This window comes from Coccidioides posadasii, chromosome 1 (genome assembly GCF_018416015.2).
Source record: "Coccidioides posadasii str. Silveira chromosome 1, complete sequence".
In the NCBI taxonomy this organism is placed as follows: Eukaryota; Fungi; Ascomycota; class Eurotiomycetes; order Onygenales; family Onygenaceae; genus Coccidioides; species Coccidioides posadasii.
This window is the reverse complement of record NC_089407.1, coordinates 6452878-6477793: the sequence shown is the minus strand read 5'-3', so window position 1 is coordinate 6477793 and position 24916 is coordinate 6452878. Positions and strand designations below refer to the sequence as shown.

Below are 24916 nucleotides of genomic sequence, written 5' to 3'. Positions count from 1 at the left end.
TGGTGCCATCGACAGCCGTCCACTCAACCGCCGAGAGAGTTACGAGCCCAACGTCGACTTGCACAAGAAACTCGAGATCGAAGATATACGGTCCTGTATCCTTATCCCAAGCTATCCCAACAATGCCGTGGGATCCCCTCTTTGCTTGCTGGCCATGCTGTTTTTTCGCTCAGTCCGTGGGTTCTATCGCTATCAAAATAACGATGACCACGAAAATATACCCAGATGAAAAACCACAGCCGCCTCTCAACAATGTTTACATATCCTTTCTTTAGCAACATTTTTGGCTTCTGTGTTTTCCAAACAACAGTGGGGCCTATCTTTTTCATCCATCCGCTGATAATATCAATTCTAGACTAATTGAAGTATCCCTCCCCGCAAGTTTACTTATGTTGCGTGCCACGACCTTAACTGGAGGGCTTCAAATGGCAGATTTGCCATTGTACTTTTGAAGAAATTTTCCACAGCTAAGAGCAAACATTGGCCCGTTTGGCTATTCATGCTATAACTATTTATTTGCGGAAAATATTTCTTTATAAATATCATTCGGAGACAGCCAGTTCAATTGCATCTTTTTTTAAACATATCCCTGATAGCGTGCTCACTTTCTTATGCAGGATTGATATTTTATAGCACGCCTTTTTGGTTGAAAGTCTCGCAGATTGAGCCATCCTCCTTGTCTGGTTATCTCCCAGCCCGTGTTTCTAAGGAAGAACGTCTTTTTCATAATTTCATTATTCTCACCACCTTCCAGACAATGCAACCACTGCAACAATGCAAGAAAAAACGTGGCGGTGAATCTGCTCACGTGCCTCATTCACTGTCTGGGAGTTGCTTCTTTCCTTTCTGGCTGCGCGGACATCCCAATCTGACCCATCACGTGCTGTTGGATTCAGCGGGCGGATGAGAAGAGACGTCTCCCCATCTCCAACCATTGTCCCAGCGTTGGTTTTCCCCTGGCATGCATCAGTTTCACACACTACAACTCCGGGCTGCATCATCGCCGTGCTTTGAAACTAAGTGATTTAGTCATATCTCCAGGCGCAGCCGTGAATCTGGTAGGTGTTTGTGATAGGCAAAATAGGACTCTAGTGAGCTGACTGTCACTATGGAAGATAGAAAATGCAGTTGGTTCTCGTCGTCACCATGTGTGGTCATGCTGGATGCCATATCATTGACCTATCCAGCACCAAGGTTTATAAGCCACTGGGTGAAAATGTCGACTGCACTTTCTATTACAGCAAAAAGCCATGTTTCCAATGCATTTATTCAAGGAAATATGCTTTAAATGCACACCACAAATGGGTCAAAGTCAAATGTGAGAAAATCATCCGAATCAACCCTTGAGACTGAGGCTAAAAGTAGTTAACACTAACGCTGTGATCTAGCGCCGCCGAGCTTGGGCGATGAACAATACATGAACGATGCTGCTGAGGGTAACAATACCGAGAAGCAGAAGAACGCCCACTATTATAACGTTGCGAGGCGTTTCAAGACAGCAGATAATGCTTTGCGACGGGTTTTGAGCAAACTGGACTCTGCAATCAAAAGCCTAAAGCGAGAATGAAAGATAGCGCCTTCATCAAGCCGCCTCTTTAGCAATTTATCTCGGGAGAAAGGCTATCGCGTGGTCTCCAACCTAGTGTCGTTTGAGCGAGATAAGGCCATGTTTTCTGTATTCCAGAGCTGGATGATTTTCTGTGATTGATTTGTTGCGACTTATGCCAGCCTATTATAACATCATCTCTTCACCTATGAGGTATGCCTAGATTGCTGAGTTAACCTTGTTCTTATGGTAATTAGAGGTGTGAAGGATCTATAACTAGGTATGTAAGGATATATCAGGTTGATTCCGTATAGCTTTCCCAGTTCCAGATGTTTCGGGACCGCCTCTTCTCGCTTAACCCTGGAGTTTCGAGTCACTGTCTCCCGTTAAAATGAGAATACGGTGCGTCAGTCCAATTCTTTTCAATTTTTGGAAGAAGCTACCCGAGCGGTCAGTCTCAACGCAATCCACCCCGTTATTCCCCAAGCTCTGCAAACCTCGAGTTGCCGGAGGAAGGGAGAAAAACATATATCTACCTAGAAAAAAACATACAACAGCCGGGATTCGCTGGTGGTCACCCACCCAACTACTAGCCGGCCGGCAAGTGGTTTAAGTACGGCTGAGCGGACGGGAAGCCCTGTTCTCCACTTCCTATGGTCGTATGTGCTTGTTGAAGCTGCGTTTCCAGACCATCTAGTTACATCATGACTATCCGATATCAAACGTCCATGTATGGAAATGTTTTGGCATAGCGGGTTCAATGATGTACTTTGTGTACTTCTTCTCATCCTTTTTGTGCTGGATGCGCAAGGCGGTGCGGCGTCCGGTGCAGCTTCCACCGGAGCAGAGAAGAAGAAGAGCTGCCCATGCAAGGTGCCTGCTTCCTCTGGATGCGATTGCCTCCGTCGTCGTCTGTCTTGTTGTCTGCTTTTTGCTCTGTATCAAGACAGCCTCATCTCTCTATCATGTTCATCTCAGCAGCCCGATCTCGTTACTTTGTATGATAGATTCTGTCTGGATTCCGATACGTCCTTTACTAGCATAATATTCTGTCCATCGCTTCCAGAATTTACGGAAGGTTTCCGTTTACAGCAATGTCTTTCAAGTTTGGCGTGTCCCTTTTGACACTCACCGCCGCTGCCGCTGGTGCGAGAACGTCCCATCCTCATTATACCCTTTATAGCAGCGCTGATTATATCTTCCTGGTTAACTAGCAATCCAAGTGACCAGTCCAGTCAGCGGTGCAACCTGGAATCTATCCAAGAGCCACACCATCACATGGACTTCTACCAAGTGAGACGGCCACTAAAATGAGAATGATTTGGCCTGACTGTGTACTCTAAACAGCACTGATCCATTGACCTTCGCCATCGAATTGGCGAACCTGGGCGTTTATCCTCCGTTTATTATGAAGGTTGCAAGGGGTGTCAAGACAAGCAGTGGTTCATATCGCACAGAACCAATCGAGAAGATTCCGGAAGGGTACGCGCATTTCATCCATACTGAACTCTTAAATAGCTGGAATTCGGAGGCTGATTATTCTCCGACAAACTTCTAGAGATACATATCAATTCAACTTTCTATCCGACGATCCCAGCAAACCGGGGATCCTCGCCCAGTCGCAGCAATTTTCTGCTTCTTCAGCTAGTGTCCCCACAAACTCATCGTCGGGCGCTACCAGTACCTCTATTAACCCCGGATCCAAATTCAGTACATACATCACTTCAGCCATCCTTTCCAACTCAACTTCAAAAGCTGAGGCTGATATTTTTGCTACAGCCTCGACTACCAGTTCTGGATCTCGTGCTGCTTCCCGCACTTCTAAGGTTTCCACTACATCCACTAGTACCCGCCGTCCCCTTACGACTACAGCGGATATGACCTCTTCAGCCCCTGAACAACGCGCCACCAATGCAGCCCCTGCCCTTCAAGTGTATAGCGGCGCTAATGGGTTGATCCTCTTCGCTCTCGCTCTAATCGCCTAAGCCAATACTAGATGTGATTGCCATAAACAAAATTTCTATTGAACCGCCCGGTGGTCGGTTTGTTCCTATCTGTTGTTCAGTGGTTCGCCTTCAGCTTGAACATGGGCCACTATGAGAACTCGTGATAGCGTATTAGGAATAATTCCTGTATCTCTAGCCCGCGTTATTGGGCCTTGCATGACTATATAGCTTCCTTCGATGAAATGAATATGAATAGGTAATCTTTCCTCCACCTAGGGGTTTCATTATTATCGATGGGAAAACACAGATGTCCACAGCAAGGATTAGGATGGAGTAAATTTTGAGTTCTCAACTGGGATCGTGTCATTCAAATCAATTTCACTAATCGTACAGGAGTATTTTGCATCAAGACCAGGATCCCTATTACAATGAAAGGCATTTCAGAAAACCACCAACCTTTCACCATCAGCATTTCAAAGAAAAATCTCAGCGACAGGCCGGCTGAGTTATCCATCCATAAACTCCCCGCTGTGTTTTGCACTTGTTTTCTAACCCTTGAAGCAAAGCCGGGAACGAACTGAGAAAATTAGCAGTCATCGCGCCATACAAGAACACCTCCAAGACAAATTATGAGCCGTAGCTAGGACATAACACAGGAAGACTCCTTCAGGATTCATGATTTTTTGATTTTCTCTCTCTCCTTTTTTTTTCCCTTCTTCTTCCCCGTCTTGGTACCCTTAAAGCTCGAAAATAAAACCCCAACGAGAATTGTCGATGTCGTTAACGAAATCGAAGATTTCCTTGCGAAGAGTAGGGTTAAGGTCAGCCACCTCGAGCAATCTTGCGCGCCTGGAATAGTACAATGCAACGCCCCATGATTCAGTGCCTTCGAAGCGACCTTTGGGTTTGGTTCGAGGGGTATTCTGCAGGATGTTTCGCATGATGAGTAGTGCCTTGTACGCGATGCCGTAGGGCTCCTTGTTTTCGTCCTGTGGGGTGGCGAAATAATCCCAGCGGATGAAGCGCTTTGGATAGAAAAATGGTCGACCCCATTCGAGGGGAGTGTCTTCCATGTTGATGAGCGGTGGAAGATGGCCGGAAACATGGGCAGCGACCAAGTTGAGATTCTTAGTTGGTTTCTCGAATTCCTCACATTTATCGAAATGGCAGACTGGATTGGGGACCTTCTTGAACCGATCGAATGGATACCAGTTGCCATCCGTCGAGTTTCGAATTCCCATATGGACGCACAACACGTGCTTTCGGTATTTCTCTGGGTCAACCCAAACGCGGTTACAGTATTCCAAGTCGGGATGATTCATGGAGTGGCCAGTAATACTGAGGTCACTTAGCTCGAGATACTGTGGGATTCGTGCTGGAGTCTCATCGGCAAGACGTTTGTCGTTCTCAGGATTGCGCGGTTTTGGCGGCCCTTGTGGATAAACCGGTGCGCCCGCCACCGTGGCTTTCTCCCAAGCCCTACCTGGAGCTGGCTGTTCATTTTTCTCATCCTCAGCAGTTGACGGCCGATAATTGGTGGGAGGAGTTGGTGCCGAGGACTGGCTGCTGGACGCAGTACCCTGACCATCGGCCACCGAGGCGCCTTGTGCTTTACCCGCGTCTGCATTGGGAGGGAGCGCAGGGAGTTCATCGCTTGCTGCCGGTTTGGGATTTTTTGGCACTCTCCACTTGCAATAATAGTAAGGGAAGCCATTCATATCTCGACAAACGTCTCTAGGACGGATTCCTTGGATAACAAACTTTTGACCTTGTTCTCCTTCATTAATCACGCGAGCCCGAGCAATGCTAAAGGCATGGGTGACGGTGTTGATGAAGTCTGGAGCAGGAAGAAGAGGTGAATGTTCGGGCTTCAGGAAATCGGTAAAAGTCTGCTGATAGGCAACCCACACAGCCCTTTGAGCAATTTCACCCTCTGAATCCTCCTGAAAAACGCATTGGGCCCAGCGTGCAGTGCGTTCAGGTTCTTGGAATCCTAGCAAACTGTTGACGCATCTCTCGGGAGGGATTGTGATTCGGGTCGGGGTGGGGCGTTTCTGCTCGTCGGCGTAAACTCTGATTTCGTGTTGACGTTCGGCATCATACAGCAACAGGGCGACAAGACGTGGAATCAGCGTTGTGGGAAGATCAAAGTTTTCGAGGATGAACGCAACATTATCCGGCTCGCAAACATATTGATAGATAAAATCGAGTACCGCCGACATCAACTCCGGATCTTGCTCAAGGTAAAGGTAGTCTATCAGCGTGGTAAACACACTCTTTGCCAGGCCGAATTTCTTGATGCCTTCGAGCTCGTAAGAGAACATTACCAGTGCCTTTAGAGCAGTGAGCAGGTGGAAGCGGTCTTTGGAGTCCAAATATAGCATCAGAGTACAGAAAAGATGGTCGTTGTCCCACAAGGGCCACCATAGACAAGCCTCAGACACCACCTCAAGCATGTGGTTTTTCATTTCGTTAAACACAGGCATAGGGGGAAGCTTGAGCACGATGGTCGCGGTGTCTCTCGCTAGAGGAAGCTCTTTCAAAAAATGAGCATTGAGGTCGACCTGACACATATTTCTGAGGACCAATGCGGCCTCGTTGACTAAGCGAAGCTTGGTATTAGTCTCGTCATCCAGAACATCTGCTTGAGGGAAGATGACTTCAAGTCGGCGGAGGCGATCGAGCAAATCGAACGTTCCTTCGGCGCAGAGATCGTCAAAACGCGCGTTTGCTTTGTACTCATCGTTGAAATACGCGTAATCGTAGTTTGGTTCCCAGGAGATACCGTGAACTAGCTCCCCGATGGTTAAGATCTGCTGGAGCAATGCCTCTGCAAGTCCCGAGTACTCGTCGAAGAGCAACACTTCTTGGTGTATATCTGAGAGGCGTACCAGATGGTACAGCCCTTGCTCGACCTCTTCTGGGATTCTTGATTTAAGGCCCATATAGGACCGGTGATAGATATCCCCCCCTAGCAAGTTAACGCGTCAGTACTGGCCGATAAAGGCGAATATAGCTTGTTTAGAGATGCCACTTACCGGTACGATCAAGAACAATGGTTGGCGGGCCGGGGTCTGGGGTTGGAGGGCGGGAATCTCCGCGCGCTTCTGAAGGAGCGGGTTCAGCCGCAGGAGTTGCCATCGTTGAGGACGATGGAGGAAACGAAGGAGGATCGAAGGAAGCGGCTTGAGGAGGGTGTGGAAGCGGTGGAGGGGGAAGAGATGGAGGAGGAGGAGGAGGAGGAGGAGGAGGAGGAGCTGGAGCTGCAGCAGCTGACAAAGCCTTGTTAGTGTTTTGGCAAGAAGTCCATGGCAACCGGAAGACACCGCCAACAAAGGAACACTTGGAGAGAAAAGTGAGATGGAGTGTGCGATGGCGTGATCAACTCACCAGCAACTGCTTGTGGCCCAACGAAGCCAACAGTGCGGGCCTCCAGGTCCCTAGAAGGTTCAAGCAGAGTCAGCAGTAGCCTTACAGCAATCTCAAAGGAGCATCCAAAGGGGAATGTTGTACTCCGTAAGGAGGATGGTATGCTTACAGGAGCCGCTCTTCGTAGAGGCGCTTTACGTGGAACGACAGGGCCCCTGCCGCTCCGGCTACAATGCCCACTGCCTGGGCGATTGCCCACCAGTGCCTCTTGTCCACGGAGGCCTGGTGATATCCCCCGCGGCGCCCAACCTCTCTGAACAGGGCCTGCGGGCTAACCCGCTTGTTCCCAATGCGCCAACCCAGAGCAGGGTTTAGGGGCCAGGAATAGACCCGTCTGGAAGGGAAAATAATCAGTATCCGTAAGGGGGAACGGAAACGAAGGCGAAGAATGCGACCGGAGCTGGCACACGAAGCGAAGCTTACCCAGACTGCGAGTACGCAGCGCTCAAGCTCTCCGCGAAGTAGCGGCCGTCGGTCTCGAGCTGCTGCCGGGAGAAAGACATGGTCACGTGAAAGTTAATCCACCACCACAGATATTCACAACAAAACGCTGATTGGATGAAGGGCAGGCACAAATCACGTGGACATGAAAAGGTTGTGAAAAAGCGAAGAAAGCACGTGACAGAAATTTTATGTTGTGGGCGCGGTGGGGGCCGCCAAGGGATGGTACTAAACCGCTTTGGGAAACGCTAGTCCCGTTAGGTAAGCAAGTTCCGTCGGATATATGTTATTCCGGAGTGTCTCTCTGATGATGTAATCCACTCCCAACCGTTGTCTCGGGGTTGAGCCTGGTCTGGGATGATGGCCGCACCGGTCAGCCGGTGGATATGGATATCGTAGCGTCCTTGCCCTTAAAATGGCCTATATGCCTCTACTGTTGGAAGGCTTCGATCGCCCAGGCGGCTGTTAGAGCCCTGCAGGATGAACTTGGTCGCGTCGAAAGAGCCAGAACTGTGTGTATATTCCTCTTTAGGCAGTCGCGCAATATCAGTGGAGGTGTAGTTATCCAGCTCAGGGTAATTTGATATCTTCCTCTCTTGTAGGATATCAAAAGATAAATCTACGTCCTTGTATATAACTAGCATATACAAGGGCCTTTCTGCTAGCATTTCTCCTCGCTCACCATGGAAAGCCCAGGAGGTATTCCCCTTTCGTTAACGGTGCTCAAGTTCTCTTACGTTACAACGACTACGGATCGAACCTCTCCTCTCGGCTGGACTCATATATCTGGCGGTGTCGACTTAAGGGCGGTTTTTGGTCGTACCCAAGTTCGAGAGAATGGCTCGTCATGGACAACGGGGAGCCCTACCCTGAAGGTGCTGCGAGGACTGGATGTCCTGGTGCGTTGAGGGGGCAATGGCAATGTGTATCTTCAGTGAGGATCCTTTACTGATCCGGAAATCACATCCTCAGGAAGATCTGGATCTCGATGCCCTCGCGAGAGAAGCAGTGGCGAGCTCATCGAGCCAGATACAGATTTCGAGTTCAAAGGCCCCCATCGCCGTGCTCGTCAAGTCTCCTTGCCTTGCTATCCGGTATCCTACGCGTGTCAATCAGGTGTGGAGCTCATCGCAGAGCTGTCTACAGAAGTCACACTTTAAAAGAAACACTAATCGCGTTAATAGATCCGCAGATTTCAGCTGAAATTCACTTCTGATGCCGATTACCGCAAGGCTGTCTCGATTTTGAGCGAAGTCGGATGTCCTATAACCGAATCGACCGCTGGTAGCTTTCCACCATCGACTGCATTCCTCACAAGACCAAACACAGCAAGTTGGCCTCATAGCACAGCGTCTCCTGTGTTGGGAATGCCTTCATCCCAGGCCGGAAGCCACAGTATACGAGCAGTTCCAGCTACAGTGCCAGAGACGCGTCCATCTACCATCGTAAGTAAACTTTGCAAAACCATTCATCCCTCTATAACTACGCCATCATCGGGGACGGCTCGCGGATTTCGGTTTCTCAAGCATAAGTTTATTAACAACATGTGATTCATAACTAACATGCACATATTTACGCAAATAGGGATCTTCTTCGGCTCTAGGTACAACTCAACCGTCGAGGAACACACAAGTTATGAATAAAAACGCACGTTCGGAATATGAAAACTCCTCTGAACGGCCGTCGACGGCCCCAATCTTCCTTGATGCAGGGTCGTTAATCGAGCAGCTTCCTCCAAAGAGAGAGCTACCGTTTGCAAAGCCTCAGCGTAGACAGCAACGCTACATTCCGCCCAAACAGACAATGGGCATTACTGCTAACTCTATAGATCTACGCTTGAATCCTCAAACCCACGGCGGCGAGACGCCTCCTCCAGAGTCGAGTATCCAGGCTTCAATGACGCGTCTCGATTCGGGAGGGATACAGTCCCCTGTCGCTAGGAGTGCGATGGATAGTATAGCCAAAAGTGACGTTTTTTCAACGGGCACATCGACCTCATTCACGCCGTCAAGTATATCCACTCTGGGGGCCGCACTGGAAATCGCGTCTGACGCGGCACCGGTCAAAGCCGCGCAGTCTATCCTTGCAGAAAGCCGTACAAGCACTGAACTTGGTACGTCGAATGCTTCTTTCCCGGTCTATACGCCTCTTTAATTCCCGACGATTAGCTGACAAAGATGGAAATATAATAGATGGTCGCCCTAACCCTGCTCGTAGCGCTGTGCAGCTTCTACCCCAAACTAGCAATTTAAGCTACAGTGCGTCATCAAACCCGCCCCAAATCCCAAGCCAACAAAGCCACATCGACAGTCAACCAAACATATCCACTGTTCCTGTAACCAGCAACCTACTCACTACAACAGACCTATCATCTTACCTTTCAACGCCGACAACAGAGCGGTCTGCACTTGTAGAGTCTTGGGTATGTCAGCAGCTAGAGAGTGACGGATTTCTGGCTCTGTGTCAGGACGTGGAATGTGTATGGAAGCGGATCGCGTTTGGCCTCTAAGGCTCGGTTATGATCATACAAGCGATTTGACGGATTGTCTACCCCAATCCACGGAAACTGGAGCGAGCAAAGATTTCTGATACCTGGAATTCATATAATACTTATGCATTTCTTATGATCTACATTTTTCGATTTCATATACCCTTTTCTCCTGTCGGTTCGGATGGGTGGATTTTAATCGGATTCAAGGAAAACTCCCCGCCCCTTTCTTTATAACGACTTTATGTAAAAGCACGCATGCACACACGCACACACACACACATATATATATATATATTTCCATACTACTCTGTATTGAATTTACTGATACTTAAATCGGACTCCAGCTCCGCTCACATCGAGCAACGATAATAACCTACTCCGTACCCCGACAGGTTGACACTACGTCAACAGAGACCTGGAAATGTGTAACCATGCTCGCACGAGAGGAACGATCCAGAAGAACAGAAACACGGAACCACACCGAAGACCGAGAGGAAAAACGCCCTTTTTACGGCCGGTTACGATCTCCATACACATATACACGGTGGTTAAAATTACTGTGCGACCGGACGATCCTTACTCGGCCGTGATGTCAATTGCATTCTAGTCTTATCTCCTCCCCTGTTCCTGGAACACATTCGGAGTAACATATTGTGCAATGTGCAGCTCTGATCGATGCAGCTTAGCCGTCGGAAATGCCCCGAAGGCGCACGGCCAGAGCTTAACTAATCCCGGTGATGTAGGTGGTTATGATGTACCTATGCAACGGCGTGTACGCATGCACGGGGGTTCTCGATTACAGCTGATAAAGCCTTGTCTGGAGTCGCGGGCGTATATCTGCCTTTTGGGCTTGGCAGTGTTTGTTTTCAAACCGACTTGCCGAATCTCCCGCGGAAAGTAAACTCCTCTTTACTCGACCGTTAAAGATCTGTGTTTCTAAAACTCCAAACATAAGGACAAAGTTAACTGTAAATTGTCAATTCAATTTCATTGGAAAAGTTATAATGAGAATAATCCCTAAGGCGAGTCATGGTATAGTGATATCAGATAGAAAAGCAAACAAGTGGAAGTCTTAATATCGCACACAAGACCAAGTAGATCATCAAATCACTACAGTGATATAAGTTGCTCCTGCGAATAAGAGACAAAGGAAAATAATCTCTATCGCTGCATCTTAAACTCAAACGAAGTCGTCACTTTGGGCTTGTCCAGCTTGGCTGTTTTCAAGGAAAATTTTTTATTTTTATTAAATATATTTTTTCTTTTCCTGCTCCTTTCTTTTCTCGCGTTATCGAGCCCGTTTTCATCGTTATTTGGTTTGCTGTCATGTCTGGAGGAGCCCACTTCAACGGGATAATATGCAGGGAGATAGATTCGGCAATCGATCGTCACAGACGAGGGAGAGTCATGAAGTTCGAAGTTGACTTTATGATGTCAACAGGTTGAGATAGTCGACGACAATCAGGGTCACCATGCTAAAGGCAAAAAGAATTATTTGTTAGCGAGGGCATTGGATGGTGGGCCAGGGCAGATCCGCTGTTGGGCGGATAAAAGAAAGTGACGGTGTCTGAGTTGGGGATCCACTTACGCATGGGGCGCAATCCGAACGTAGTAAGTTCCAAAGCCACGATAAAATCTTAACCAGCCTTCATCGCGCACAACCTTCCTGGCGCAGTCGAAGACACCCTTGTACGGCAGTTGCCCGGTCTTGGGGTCTTTCTGTTGCTTTTGGAGGCGAGTTTTGATAAAGTCAAATGGCAGCGATAGGAAACTAGCAAAAAATCCGGCGATTGCCGATGCAGCGAAAGTTCTGTTCTGCGGAGAAAGGTTTGTGTGGGCTTGAAGCTGGGATTTGCTCTCGGAGAAGAAAGTCAATTGACCGAAGTTCAGCGCCATTGCCCGGACTACCGTCGGGAAAGCTCCAGCCCAGAGGGCGGTGATTCCTTCGGATTTGGAAATGCGGGCCAGGGCATCTATGACGGAGCGGTAGTTGGCTCTGGCCTCTTTGGGCTTCAATCCGTCGGACTGCATGCGGATGAGCGCGAGATCGGCAGGGTTTCCAACCATCGCAGCGATTCCACCCGCTGTCAACCCGGCTGCAGCACGCTCGCCAAAAGTCACTTTAGTTCCAGAAGCTGCAGCACGGCTGTTCAGCATAGCCATGAAGGTGTCAAAGAACCCGAGGCGCGCGGTAGTGTAAACTGCCTGTCGTAAGAGGCCAGCTGATAGTCCAGTGTACAAGTCAAGCACTCTGCCAGAAGCAATGATGTCTCTTGTGATACCCAGCGCTGAAGGTCGAGGACCGGTTCTGGCACCCTCACCTGCGAGTTGCAGTCGAACTTTGACCATGTCGATAGGCTGGATGCAAGTGGTGGCCGTCATACCTGCGAGACCGCCATTGACGAAAGGCAAGGCCGCACGTACGAATGGGGACTGAAATACGGATGAAGCGCTTCCGGGGGAGCTCTCAACGGCCGCTTTTGCGTCTCTTGGGGCCTCGGAGGCAGCTGCGGAAGCCGTCTCTTTTAGAGATGTGGAGGTCATTGTGCAATCGAAAAGAATGAGAATGGCCCTGAAAATCGGATGGTGGTCACCGATATAAGCTGGACTGTATACTGTATACTAAACAGTTTGAATACCATCAGCCCAACACACACACACACACACACACATGGGTCAAATTACGGTGTTTGCACGTGGCGAAAGCTCCTATTAATGAGAGGAAAGCTTCAACCCCACAAGCTCATCGGAGCGGGGTATATGAAAACCGCGGGCAATTTAGGGAGAGGAGAGGTATAAAGGAAAAAAAAAAAGGGGGGGAAAGAAAAGAAAAGGAAAATCAAAACTCACTCAGTGGGGAGAGGTAAGTTGACCGCGAGCAGAAGCGGGTTCTAGCACCAGTCGAACTTCAGCCAGGTTGGTGAAGAAGATTTACCAGCCGGGAGGGAGATGACAAAACAACAGAGAATCGCGTGATCCGTTGGCGTCTCGAGACTTGATCAGATTAACGGCGATTCGACGGATGCCACTCGGAGGGGACAGACAGCCTTAATATAGAGTGGCGAGCGACGGATGGTTCTGTCGCGCGGGGAAGCCTGGGGGTAATCGGCAGAGGAATCGGGACCCAATGAAAGTTGGCGGCAAGATCGGATTGAACGGTACCCCGTGCAGATAGTCAACAGGTGAACTAGGGAGCAAAAAGAGGGAAGAGTAAACGTTTAATTGGAAACGATAGCTAGGTGAAAGAGATGGTTGACGGACGATGAGCGAGGATGAGGACGATGGAGGTGAAGACGGAGGGAGAGAGAGAGAGGAGACAGAGTAGAGAAGGAGAGGAGAGGAGAGGAGCAGGAAGAGTAAGGGCTGGAGAAGGGAAGTCAAAAGTTTGACGCAAAGCTTGCAACGGCAAAGGGGAGAAGGTAGTTTCAAGTATCAAGTACCTCGAAGGGGCGCGAGTTGCAGGCGGGAGCCCAGCCGTATCTTGTACTTTGTACTTTTAGGATACCGGGGGAAGACCTTTTGTTCCTTCCTGAGCACGCGGGAAAAAATGGGATACCAAGGTTTAAGTATATCTACATACTGTGGAGTCCCGGGCAGAGCGAGTCACTCTGCTGCTCATGCTCCAGCTTCGAGAATATGACAGCATTGCGAGGTGAACTCAAAGTAGATCCGGGTATATACTCCGTAGGGCCACTCTAACTAACTAAAGCTTCCCGTCGGCATCTAGCTCCCCTGTTGACGGGCCGGATAAATGGCATTTGGCGAAACACACACACACACACACACAAAAGTCCTGGAGCGTGCGGACTATGTATTGTCGTCGTCTTGCTCTTCAGATGAAAAGGACACATCCAAACTTACCCCGAGCCGACCCCGTGGCTTTGTAGCTGTACAAGCAGCGCAGGTCACTGTGAGGTGCGGGGTAAACACTAAGCTGCAGGACTTGACACGCCTTCCGTGTTGGGTGTTCCTGGCTGCCCCTGCCTGCGTCATGTGCCGTTTCCCCTCTCCGTCCCTTTGGAAGGTACCTATATAAAAGATAGTTATGGCTGCGAAAATAGCGATTTTATCCCGCCGACACACACCGCGATCTCGCTGCGAATCCTGCCAGCCTGCCAGCCATGTACGTTTTGGTTCTGTGGACGTCATCACTAACTATGGAGTACATAAACCAACCAGTTAAGTAACTAACTCACTACTTAAACGGACTAGTCAGCAAACTAGCCTGGCCCACCCAGTTAATTTCCGGCTGATCTGGCGGATGGCCCTTTTTTTTTTTCTTTTTCTTTTTTTTTTTAATCGAGATTAGTATTCTTGGATTTCAAAGAGAGACTGACATTGCAGCCCAGCTCGCCACCAGAAGAAGTGTCCTCCTACATACTGAGAATCCCTTCTTTTTTTCTGTGGTTTTCTTCTTCGGCGGCATGACCAAGATCGGCCGTATCAAGGCCCTGGAACACTGAACTGCAAATAACTAGCAACCACGAAAATTTGGCCCAACTTGCCCAACGATGCACTCATGGCCCCCACAAGAGAGTTTGAAGATGCACTCAGACGCCTGGCTGGCCGTTGAAAATATCCAGCCTTTGCCTCGCTCTGTTGGGGCCCAGCAGCTCTTGGCCTGCTTCGGCAGCCATTCCGGGCCGACTTGTTGGACGGAGGAAACTTTACTCGGTAAATAGTTTTCCTCCGCTGCTTAACCACTTATTAGGCGATCTCGATATTTGCTGAGAAGCTCTCACCTTGCAAGACAATTAAAAAAAAAATAAAAATAAAAAAAAATAAAATAAAGGAAAAGAAGCCTCCCATTCCGCAATATATCGCATTACACATACATTAGTAACTAACTACGTACTCCACCCTGCCCGTGTTCCTGTCCGAGCCCTCCTGCCCGCCAGCAAGACCCGTTCTCCCGGTCCCGGCTGACGGGAGGAAGCTATGTAAGTCGGCCTCCATTATTCGCACCAAGGCACACAGGAAAAGGCGGAAGCGGAAGTGAAGTGCTGGGAGGATACTATTCCGTCCCCCATCTCCGTAACTCCGCCGTCGTGTTTCAAATCGAGCCCATCTTCCCAAAATCCTTCGCCCTCGTGGAAAAAGGTCATTCCGGCCCCCGATATCACCCGAGCTATTGCGGCTCCTTTCGATTTCAATTGGCATAGTTAGTACGAGTATGGAAGATAATTTGCGACTTTTGCCAAGGTTGTTGACGACTGGACCTGAGCTCTGCTGTGATACGTCCCTAGCCAATTTGGCCAGGTCAGGATCCCGTGTCTGAACCGTAACTGTTGGGAAGGTGCTGTAAATATGGAAGGCTTGCCGAGTATCTGTTGAGGCCTGCTTATCCCCTACCCACCGGCTACCAGGCTTTCTAGACTTAATTCCGCCGCATTGCTTGTCAGCTTATTTTCTGCAAATAGGGTGTTAGTGCTGCATGTCTTCAATTCGCCCAGGGTCTGCTCATCAGCTTTTTGTGCCTTGTTAGTAGGCGATACTATACGCTAAGATCTTCGTCCATCATAAGACTACTATCACTATCAACTCTGCATTTGGTTTTTGGATCCCACCTCAGAGCATCTACATGTGTTATTTACCAGACTGGAACCAAATCAAGGCGTGCAGATCACAATCTAGAAGGATGATTTTAAATATTTCGTTTCACCTACAACAGTCTTTCATGTTAATTCAGACCAAAGGGAGAAAAGAGTTCAGGGTTATATTCTTTTTATTTCATTTTTTTTTATGTAAATATAACTCTTTCTGTTCTTCCTCCTCTTTTTTACCAACTTCCGTGTCCCTTGACCAAACCAGCAGTACATGGTTTTCTTGCTTTTTGCAAGATTTTTTTTTTTTTAAGTTGTTGTCAACTCTGCTTGGTGTTGGAAGGTGATCACAGTATTAATCTGCACTTAAACAGGAAACGCGTCGAGGAATATCATGATTGGAAAAAGAAAGGGGGAGGAAAAGAGAAAAAGGAGGACATGTGCAGACTCATGAAGGAATATTTCTCACGAGGAGAATAGAGCGTGGTTTGTAAAGAAGGATGAGGTCGTTGTCTGTAGTGATGGGGTTAAATGGGTTTAAAAGTGGTAGTCGCAGAACGACATGAGACAAGGGGGCAATTAAAACCTTTGGTATGATGCAGAGAACCCAGGCAAACTATGCATATCAGAAGAGAATCAAGAGGAACAAAAAAAAAAAAAAAAACATGAGGGAATGTCCCATAAAACTGTTTTTTGGAATACAAGTCAATGCAAACTCGCAAAAAAGAAAAAAAAGGATTCGAACCCAATTCAAACTATTTTTTTTTGGACAGCATTCTTCGTAAACTCAAGAATCGACGTTTTGACTTTTTCGTCAAGATTTCTTCCGGTTGTGACGCCGACTCTTGCTTGGCTAGTCAATTTGTGGTCTCCTGGGCCTGTTCGCCGTTGACTTGAACGGGAGCGGCCTTATCAGCGACCGGTGCCTCCTCTGCACCAGTGACAACTGGAGCAGCGGCGAGGACCTCTGGGGTGGCTTCCGCGCTGTACTTGGTGAAGTTCTGGTTGAAGAGCTCAGCCAGCTTGTTGACTTCATCCTTGAAGCTGGCGGAGCCGGTCCAGCTTCTCTGTGGGTTCAGCAGCTCGCTAGGAACATTGGGGCAGGACTTGGGGATGTGAAGGTTGAAGGTGTCGTAGGTCTCGTACTCGACCTTGGCGAGTTCACCGGAGTGGATCGCATCAAGGATGGCACGAGTGTACTTGAGTGGGCAACGCTTGCCACCAGTGGTGCAGCCAGCACCAACCCAGCCGGTGTTCAACAACCAAGCGTTAGCCTTGTGCTCAGCAATCTTGTCAGCGAGCATGCGAGCATAGCGCATTGGGTGGAGAGCCAAGAATGGTTGAGCGAAGCAGGAAGAGAAGGTAGCTTGGGGCTCAGTGACACCGTCCTCAGTGCCAGCCATCTTGGAGGTGTAACCGGAAATGAAGTGGAACATGGTCTGTTCGCTGGTGAGCTTGGAGATCGGTGGAAGAACGCCACGGGCATCGCAAGTAAGGAGGATGATGTTGGATGGGTGCTGCTCAGCCAGGCATGGAATCTTGGCGTTCTCGATATATTCAATGGGATAGGCGCTATGAGGACAATTAGCAACCATGAATCTCGCAATTTTGGAATCTCCAATCTTACCATCTGGTATTCTCGGTCAAGGTAGCATCATCGTAGTCCACGATACGCGTCTCTGGGTTGAAGACAACATTCTCCAAGACAGATCCGAACTTGATAGCGTTGAAGATATCAGGTTCCTTCTCTGCGGATAGACCAATGCACTTGGCGTAGCACTAGAAATTGCGTTAGAAGATTGTTATAAAAGGGGAAAAAAAAAAAAAAAAAAAAAAAAAAAGGAAGAATTGGGTAACATACTCCGCCCTCGATGTTGAAGACACCACGGTCGCTCCAACAGTGCTCGTCGTCACCAATCAATGCACGCTTGGGGTCGGCAGAGAGGGTTGTCTTTCCGGTACCAGACAAGCCGAAGAAGAGGGTAACATCACCATCTGGGCCTTGGTTGGCAGAGGAGTGGAGGGTGAGGACGTTGTGCTTGATTGGCATCTCATAGAAGAGAACCGTGAAGACACCCTTCTTCATCTCTCCGGCATACTCTGTGCCAAGGATGACCATCTCCTTCTCGGCAAAGTTAATGGCAACGGAGGTAGCCGATGTCATACCCTCAGTCCATCTGTTTGCGGGGAAAGATCCGGCGTTGTAGATGACATAGTCTGGGTGGAAATGCTGTAGCTCCTCCCGCTTGGGACGGATAAGCATGTTACGCATGAACAGAGCATGGTAAGCACGTGCGCAAACGACGCGGACGTTGATGCGGTAGCGCTCATCCCAGCCGGCATAGCCATCAATCACGTAGATTCGGTTTCTTGTGTTGAGGTAATCGACGGCTCTCTCTCGGTTGATTCTCCAGACCTGCCAATCGGGACAACACGGTTAGTAATCAGTCATTACGTCACACCACGTGAGGTTCGGAGAGGGTCCGGGCGCGACCCAGCAGCTGCGGGGAAGCCACAGGAGCCCCGATACGCTGCCAAGAGCGCAGGGGTGGAAGAAAGTTCGGGAAGCGGAAAAGGGCTGAGCAAAAGGGTCGTGGGCTCGGCAGCATGGGCAGTCACACGATCGAAACAGTTTTCAAAAAAAAAAAAAAAAAAAAAAAAAAGGGAAAAGAAAAGAAAAAAGAAAAAAGAAAAGGAAAGGAAAAAAACCTTAAAGAAATAAAAATAACTTGAAAGGTGACTCACCTCAGGGGTCATGGGCTTGTTGACTGGACCCCACCAGATCTCATTCTCTGATGTTTCTTCTTTGACAATTCTCTTGTCGAGGGGTGATCTACCAGTTTTGGCTCCGGAGTATGCGGTCAGGGCTCCGCTGGATGTGATAGCGGTTCCGGTCTCGTAGACGAGGGCATCTTCGTAGAGAGCAGCAACAGAAGGATTGGCGATCTATTCCGGTGGTTAATCAGTATGTTGCTGATCAGATAGTAGCATGTATAAAAGTTGCAGGAGGAACAGGGCAGCAAAGAGCAAACTCACAATTGCTACTCTTTCATAGTCAATGTGGGCTGTTTCGTGAAGCTCCTCCTCGAGCTCAGTGTGGCCCTTTCCTGGTCTGAGGTCACCGTTAGCAATCATGGTTTCGGTGGTAGCTTGCGCCGCTCAGTTGAAGATACGTTTGCTGTGGGTGTCGATTGTGTAGTGCTCATGGAGATCCGACATGGCCTTCATATATATCCACTGGAGAAGGCCAGTCTCGGCGGATACAATTCATGAACAATGACGACAATAACCGCGGCAACAAGGTTCAACAACAGAACGGACAGGGGATGGGAAGGGGAACATACTGAACACCAGTGGGGTGCAGCGCAGTGCGATTGACAGATGTCGACACCATGTTTCTCAGGGATGTGGAATGGTAGTTCGAGTGCTGTTGTTTGGCAGCTTGCTGTCGAACGAAATCTGAGGTGAAATAGTCAAGAGGAAGTGGGTGATTGGGGGGTATATTAACGGTAGCACGAGGAGCTGAAGATGCGGGTGCGGGATCCATGATTTGGCTTTTGATTACGGAGTACGGCGAAATCGAATTCACTGCGAGTCTGCTGCCCTGTCCCACGGAATGGTTAGCCCTCCCGTACCATGCGTGCTTCTCCACAGCTGACGGGAGATACCGGGTAAACCGTGACCAAGCTGGGCAGTGGCGTAGTATTTTGTCAGAGGTTTTAGCGTACACGAAATTAAATATGGCAGCAAACTGCTCCGAAATGACCCGAAAACGGCCCAGGCTGTGAAAATGGAGAATAAGAAGGAAAAAATGGAGTCTGTGTGGAAGGGCTTGCCAGGGGGGGAGGGGACCTGTGGGATTGGATGACGTTCCGGGCGACGAATGAAAAAAGTGAAACAAAGCTATTCAGGGAGACTGCAAGCAACGGGTGTTACTTAATCCAGTGACGATCAGGCTGTTTTTCCCTGGAGGAGGGGTTAGGTAAAAGGTTCAATGGGATTGCGAGGATGCTAGCGAAGAGGTGAGGTTGAAAAGGAAAAAAGACTTTGAAGCAGCTCCGTGCCCTGTTCGCCCTTTTTAAATGCTTTGGTTTGCCTCCTCCCAGTGAAGGTTGACCGCTACTTACATTTCCAAAAGCCACCAGCGCACTCGGTCTACGGTGTCGAATCACAGCGGAATATCGCGACAGCTTCTCCCTCATGGCACTCCGGCAGTCCTTGGTGCTGGGAGCGACAACTCTGGCAAGCAGGTTTCGCTGCGGGCGCTCGACCGGGCGAGACTGCGGCCTGGATTGACTAAGCGGAGAGTGTGGCTGGGCACATGACCGACACAGCCCAAAACCGCCAGAAACCCAAAGACGAGCGACATCCTGGCCGGTTTGCATGGGCAGGCAGGGATGCCGGGGCGAACCCACGATCGACAGTACATACAGACACAGGGAGGGAGAGTCCGTATTATCCTCCGTTTTTCCAAGGATTGAACGGCAGGGGTGGGCGCCTCTTAGTTCAATTAGCCGATAGCAAAATGCTGTGGGTGGACTCGCCATCCATCATGGACATGTCGATGCCCCTAACGAAGCAATTACATAGTTATTTTGAGCGATCTGCTCGACAATAGTTAGTATGTAACTATATTCTGCCTGCTGCTAAACGCTTCTGCTGTACGGAGTACGCGGTCGAATGCGCAATTGACTCTCAAGGCTCTGTACTCCGTACTCCGTCCCCAAAGGGAGAACTCTTCTCCTCCCGATGGTGACGGGCCCACAGCCTAAAGGCGATTCTCGTTGAACTCGGCTTCTCGTGGCAAACATCGGAAGAAGCGCCACATGGCCAATCAGGACGAACGGAAGTCGATGACGCTCTGGGTCCCCCCCCCCAAGTTCCCTTCCCGCGCACGTCGTCATTTGTCGTTGATCGAATGGCGATATTCACTCGAGCAGCAACGAAAAGACGCCGACCCGCGTATGCCGTTCGTCAAAAGCAAACTACATTCAGGATGTGCCTACGGTAGTTACACGCTTGAGGGATTAAGCATTGTGTCAGTTTAACGCTCAAACAAACACACTGACATCCAACATCCCAGCTGTCATGGACCAGCGTGATTCGGGAGAAGTTGCAAGTTCGACGGTTTCGTGCTCCAACTCCCTCCTCCTCCACTACATATGTACAACCATCAAATCCCTGCATGCGACCATCCGAAATTTTCATCCACAGTACTCCGTATCGAAAATTTCTTCAACGGGCAATCTCCATCTTCGAATCATGTCCCAAGGTTCCAGCCCACTTTTCTCCAGCCAAGCACTTTTCCGAACTTTTCCCTACGGGATTTCCTGGGGACGCGGACGCTACTCCGTCGCTCCGGCATCCGTACCTGACAGTGTTAAACTGCTTGCCGGATTCGTCGTGCCTGGAAACGACGTTTCCAGAACTTTGGGGGATTCGCGACTAGTCGTCGTTAGTTCCCGTCTTGTGCAACGACGACGCCAGATTCAACCCTCCATAACATAGCTCCGAGTCAAGCAATCCTTCGTTTTGACTTTTCCCCCAATCTCGGTGACTCCTGAACCTCGAAGCGCCTGAAAAGACAAAAAGCCGTCTTTTTTAATCCTATGACACATACCGGCTGGTTTCGAGACAGTGCTAGCGAACGAAGGAAAAAAAAGCCTTAAAAAGTCTATTTTAACATCTTCTGTGCGATCAGATGACAGGCGGACGATATTCCGGGTGTAAGTAGTAAACTATGAGCCCCGTCCAGAAGTCCAATACAGGGGTGACCTCTGTAAGGCTTTCTTCTTTTCGACTCGAGAAGCCCCTTTTCAGAGACCGATACATGATTGCCACTAGAACGATCATTCCAGTCCACGAAGAGGTGCCATGAAGAGAACCCTGTTCTCCGTACTCCGTAGCCATACGTCAAGTGTGTGGATCTATTTTTGTGTACTCCGTAGTTCCAATTGCCCCTTTTTGATCGCGCGTGTCCTATGTATTTACGTTGCCTCGCAAGCAGAATTATCGCCGCTCAATCATGTCCATTTCACCCAAGCGGTTAAATAATATAGCTCATCTCTATATAGCATGTGACGCTCTTACTGTTCTGACTGGGGAGAAGCTCTGACACAACTGATGTTCAACCATGCTCGCACCCTGTTGGAAATAATCCTGTGTTACTACGGACTTGCCAGCGCAGCGCCGATATGGAGCAACTAGCCCATGACACTTCCACCGACGTAGACCAGATGGCGTACACATACGTTTGTTGAAAGAATCATTTCAAAAGTTATTCTGAAACCAATTCCTCCGTACTGTACGTACTCTGTAAAATTTAGAGACATCACCAGGCCGATTTACCTCTAAACCTTCGCCGCGTCGAGGCCCTTAGGCTGGCTAGCCCTACCAGAAGGACCGACGACCAAAAAGAACAAACCCTAAAGAAAAAAAGGGCTGAGACCTGAAATTCCTACCTGAAACCACTGGCCGGGGTTGAGGGGATTATTGTTATGTTTTCGCTTCCCCCACTAATCAGAAATGCTCCGGAACCCCTAATTTCTTCCCTTCGGCTATTCAAGGGACGAAAATCCTCTCTCTGATTTTTTTTTTTTTTTTCTTTCTCTTTCTCTCTCCATGCACTCTCACTCATCCCTCCCCCCCAAACCGCTCTAAAAATAAAAAGCGGGAAAAAAAAGAAACAGAGAAAAATAAATCCGAAAATTTCCGACCCATGTGACTGGGACCCGATCCCTGCGCTCAACCCCTAAAGAGACGGAGAATCAGGCTCCGTGCGATCCTTGCAAGCTCGCGGAGATTTGCGTCGGTGACGTTTGGATGTCTCGACCTCCAGGCAATTTTTCTTTTTTATTTTTTATTTTTTATTTTTTATTTTTTTGCTTTTCTTTTCCTTCCCTTCCCTTTTCTCTTGTTGACAGTCTCGGGTGAACTGGATACATCGAATTTACTTAAAGGAGAGGATCATGCTGGATAGCAATGCGTTCTCCTTGCGCGTATGTCTATATTGAATGACGAGGCCTAATAAGGGGCACTTGCAGTGGGCGCACTGCTATCATATCACTCAGAGCTTATAATAACCTCTCAACGCTTGCTTGCTTATTTATGTCTATGAGAAACATCCTAAAAAGATCCCTATCATCATACGTCTCTGTTGAAGAAGAAATCCACAAGCGAAAAGGAGGCACGGTAAGGGTATATACCACCGCTACCCAAGCAAACAAAAAGAAAAAGGTCTTTTAAAATCAGAGAAGAACGGAATCATCTGAACTCATCCATAAATTTCTTGTGGAAGGCCACGATTCTGTTCACCCAGTCGGTGCCAGGAGCCAAGAATGTCGTGCGGAAGTGGTACGTTCCCGGTTTCTGACCAAACCCGGAACCTGGGACGATGCAGACACCCGTAGCGTCAAGAAGACGGAGAGAGTAAAATTCATCGGGATGACGGCCTGCTGCTTCAGCAGCTGCGATGGCCTTCTGCGGAAGAGTAATGGACGGGAAAAGGTACATAGCGCCCTAGAAGGCAAATCGTGGTTAGAAGAACGCGCATCTCAATAGTTAACGAGGTCAAAATGGAAGGGAAACGTACTGTTGGTTCCTGACATTCAACGCCTTCCATCTGCTTGAATGCCTCGTATAAGGCAGCGGCACGCTGGTATAATCCGGTCGAGATGGCGCTGTACTCTTTCTGGTACAATTCATAACTCGGATCTCCTTCCTTTGGAGGATTGACCATCAGTTCGACAAGGCACTGTCCGATGACTGGCGGGCAGAGCATGACACTAATGAATTTGTACACCTGTTCCTCGACATCGGCATGGAATCCGACAAGCTCGAAGTAGCCTCCTCGGTGGCCGCATTCGCCCACCATACCCTTCGACACGCTGTGCAGCGATGCAAGCTCCACGTGGTCGTACTTTCCAGGAGATTCTTGCTGCAACTGTCGTAGTCTCTTCTTGAAGGATGTGAACTCTCCCTTAAAGATGTTCGTCTGGTAGACTTCATCGGCAATGATGACGAGATGTTCGTCGACCGCGAGGTCGATCACCTTCTTGACGGCTTCGGGGCTAAGACAAGCACCCGTGGGGTTTCCTGGGTTGATCACGACAATTGCGCGAACATCTGTGCCTTCTTCCTTGGCTTTGGCAACCGAGGCTTTGATCCCGTCAACATCTGTACCCCAGTTGCTTTCTTCGTCAAGGTAGTATGGAACGCATCTCGCGTTGAGAACGGCCAGCGTCGCGGTGTAAAGTGGGTATTGCGGGATTGGAACGAGCACCCCACTGTCATGGCCGGCACAAAGGATATTAAGGAGAGTGTTCACCCCTGACGACGCCCCGGCAGAGAGGTAAATGTGAGCGGGATCGGCGGGAAAGCCATCACGCTTTTCCATAAAATTAGCAACACTTTTGCGAACTAACGGGGATCCATGACTTTGACTGTAAGCCCCGACGCTTTGGACGTCCTTCAAAAGGTATTTCGCACGATCAATAACGTCCTGCTTGTATCCAAACACCGACTTCAAAGTCTCTTCGTTCTCCAGCAACGGAGGGTATTCCATAAGACTTAGCACCTGGCGGAAGAATGTGATGGGCTTCTGATCTAGCTGCTGCGGGTTCCCGATATTGGCAAAGATGACTTTGTCGAACGGCAGCGTATCGAGCTCCTGTTCCAGCTTGACCCTGTATTCTTCGGCCTTGACGGCCAATTCGCCACGGACCGCATATTTGGCAGCAAGGACATTCGGGTTTATATTTCCCTTATGAAGGCGACCAACTGGCAATGAACCCATCTTGTTGCCTGAGTAGGAGCGTGATGATATCCAAGGACCGAGGGAGGACGAGCGAGCGATATCTAGGGGTCAAGAATTTATACACAGTGTCAGTTGCTGCTCAAACAGAGGGTGACCGCGGGGTATGAAGGTTCTAGGGCAAAAGGAGCGGAATGGCCCGGATAATAATAATGCATGCCATCACCAGATCATGGCGCTGGGCTGCGGGGAGGAAACGTGGAGGAGAAAGTGCACCTCGTATTTTTATGCACAGAGGGGGAGCCACTGAAGAAAGACGACAAAGGGCCATACCTAGAACCAGGCTCGCAGAACCAGCTGCGAATCGTGTCAACGGTACCAATCGAGCTCCAGATAATACGCGCTCGCGGGGAGGGAAAGAAAGCGCAAAAGATCGAGTGTACCGGGGTAAGGGAGGCATGGCGAGGATTTTGGGTTCAGGGCCAGCGGAGAACTAAGCCAAATGACGGGACATAACCTTTTTTTTTTTCCCCTCGTAGTTGTCTGGGGGTGAGTTGTCTCGGTCGCATTCCTCGCCGTCACGTTTGCTGCTCCATCGCAAATTCTGAGGGCGTCCACCAAGCGGGTTTGACTTTGCGGTGGCTGTCTCGGTCGAGAATCCGAGACAAACTTTGGTTCACCAGGAACGTCCGGCTATTGCAACATGTCGACCTGCTGCTACTTCCACTGAGTTTGGCGCCGGCTACAAGACAAATATATCTTCTCGAA

At 49.2% G+C, this 24916-nt stretch overlaps 8 protein-coding genes across 8 annotated transcripts; 4 read left to right on the top strand and 4 right to left on the bottom strand.

Moving 5' to 3' along the window:
- Positions 1-1122: 1122 nt before the first annotated feature.
- D8B26_001914 (uncharacterized protein) lies at positions 1123-1567 on the top strand (the record flags this gene model as incomplete). Its single annotated transcript, XM_066123674.1, has 2 exons — positions 1123-1318; positions 1389-1567. The coding sequence occupies 2 exons, from the start codon at positions 1123-1125 to the stop codon at positions 1565-1567; spliced, it is 375 nt and encodes a 124-aa protein (XP_065979749.1).
- A 1073-nt stretch (positions 1568-2640) lies between these two features.
- D8B26_001913 (uncharacterized protein) lies at positions 2641-3718 on the top strand (the record flags this gene model as incomplete). Its single annotated transcript, XM_066123673.1, has 5 exons — positions 2641-2692; positions 2761-2839; positions 2894-3028; positions 3105-3256; positions 3326-3718. The coding sequence occupies 5 exons, from the start codon at positions 2641-2643 to the stop codon at positions 3529-3531; spliced, it is 624 nt and encodes a 207-aa protein (XP_065979748.1). The 3' UTR covers positions 3532-3718.
- Positions 3719-4229: 511 nt separating this feature from the next.
- Positions 4230-7424, bottom strand: RSC9 (Chromatin structure-remodeling complex protein rsc9; the record flags this gene model as incomplete). Its single annotated transcript, XM_066123672.1, has 5 exons — positions 4230-6463; positions 6531-6755; positions 6883-6932; positions 7031-7255; positions 7345-7424. 5 exons carry the CDS (start codon positions 7422-7424, stop codon positions 4230-4232), a joined length of 2814 nt encoding a protein of 937 aa, XP_065979747.1.
- Positions 7425-8045: 621 nt separating this feature from the next.
- Positions 8046-9871, top strand: D8B26_001911 (uncharacterized protein; the record flags this gene model as incomplete). Its single annotated transcript, XM_066123671.1, has 5 exons — positions 8046-8261; positions 8335-8478; positions 8547-8807; positions 8947-9475; positions 9555-9871. The coding sequence occupies 5 exons, from the start codon at positions 8046-8048 to the stop codon at positions 9869-9871; spliced, it is 1467 nt and encodes a 488-aa protein (XP_065979746.1).
- Positions 9872-10872: 1001 nt separating this feature from the next.
- On the bottom strand, positions 10873-12655 carry MIC33 (Putative mitochondrial 2-oxoglutarate/malate carrier protein). Its single transcript, XM_066123670.1, has 3 exons — positions 12539-12655; positions 11442-12475; positions 10873-11328 (listed from the first exon to the last, which is right to left on the bottom strand). The coding sequence occupies exons 2-3, from the start codon at positions 12395-12397 to the stop codon at positions 11280-11282; spliced, it is 1005 nt and encodes a 334-aa protein (XP_065979745.1). The 5' UTR covers positions 12398-12475; positions 12539-12655; the 3' UTR covers positions 10873-11279.
- A 2909-nt stretch (positions 12656-15564) lies between these two features.
- On the bottom strand, positions 15565-19503 carry PCK1 (Protein kinase C-like 1). Its single transcript, XM_066123669.1, has 6 exons — positions 18741-19503; positions 18433-18508; positions 18142-18342; positions 17258-17812; positions 17024-17175; positions 15565-16968 (listed from the first exon to the last, which is right to left on the bottom strand). The coding sequence occupies exons 1-6, from the start codon at positions 18941-18943 to the stop codon at positions 16254-16256; spliced, it is 1902 nt and encodes a 633-aa protein (XP_065979744.1). The 5' UTR covers positions 18944-19503; the 3' UTR covers positions 15565-16253.
- A 981-nt stretch (positions 19504-20484) lies between these two features.
- On the top strand, positions 20485-20904 carry D8B26_001908 (uncharacterized protein; the record flags this gene model as incomplete). Its single annotated transcript, XM_066123668.1, has 1 exon — positions 20485-20904. The coding sequence occupies one exon, from the start codon at positions 20485-20487 to the stop codon at positions 20902-20904; it is 420 nt and encodes a 139-aa protein (XP_065979743.1).
- A 1476-nt stretch (positions 20905-22380) lies between these two features.
- On the bottom strand, positions 22381-24726 carry D8B26_001907 (uncharacterized protein). The gene is made up of 3 exons (XM_003065863.2): positions 24482-24726; positions 22988-24252; positions 22381-22914 (listed from the first exon to the last, which is right to left on the bottom strand). The coding sequence occupies exons 1-3, from the start codon at positions 24606-24608 to the stop codon at positions 22660-22662; spliced, it is 1647 nt and encodes a 548-aa protein (XP_003065909.1). The 5' UTR covers positions 24609-24726; the 3' UTR covers positions 22381-22659.
- Between the last annotated feature and the right edge of the window lie 190 nt (positions 24727-24916).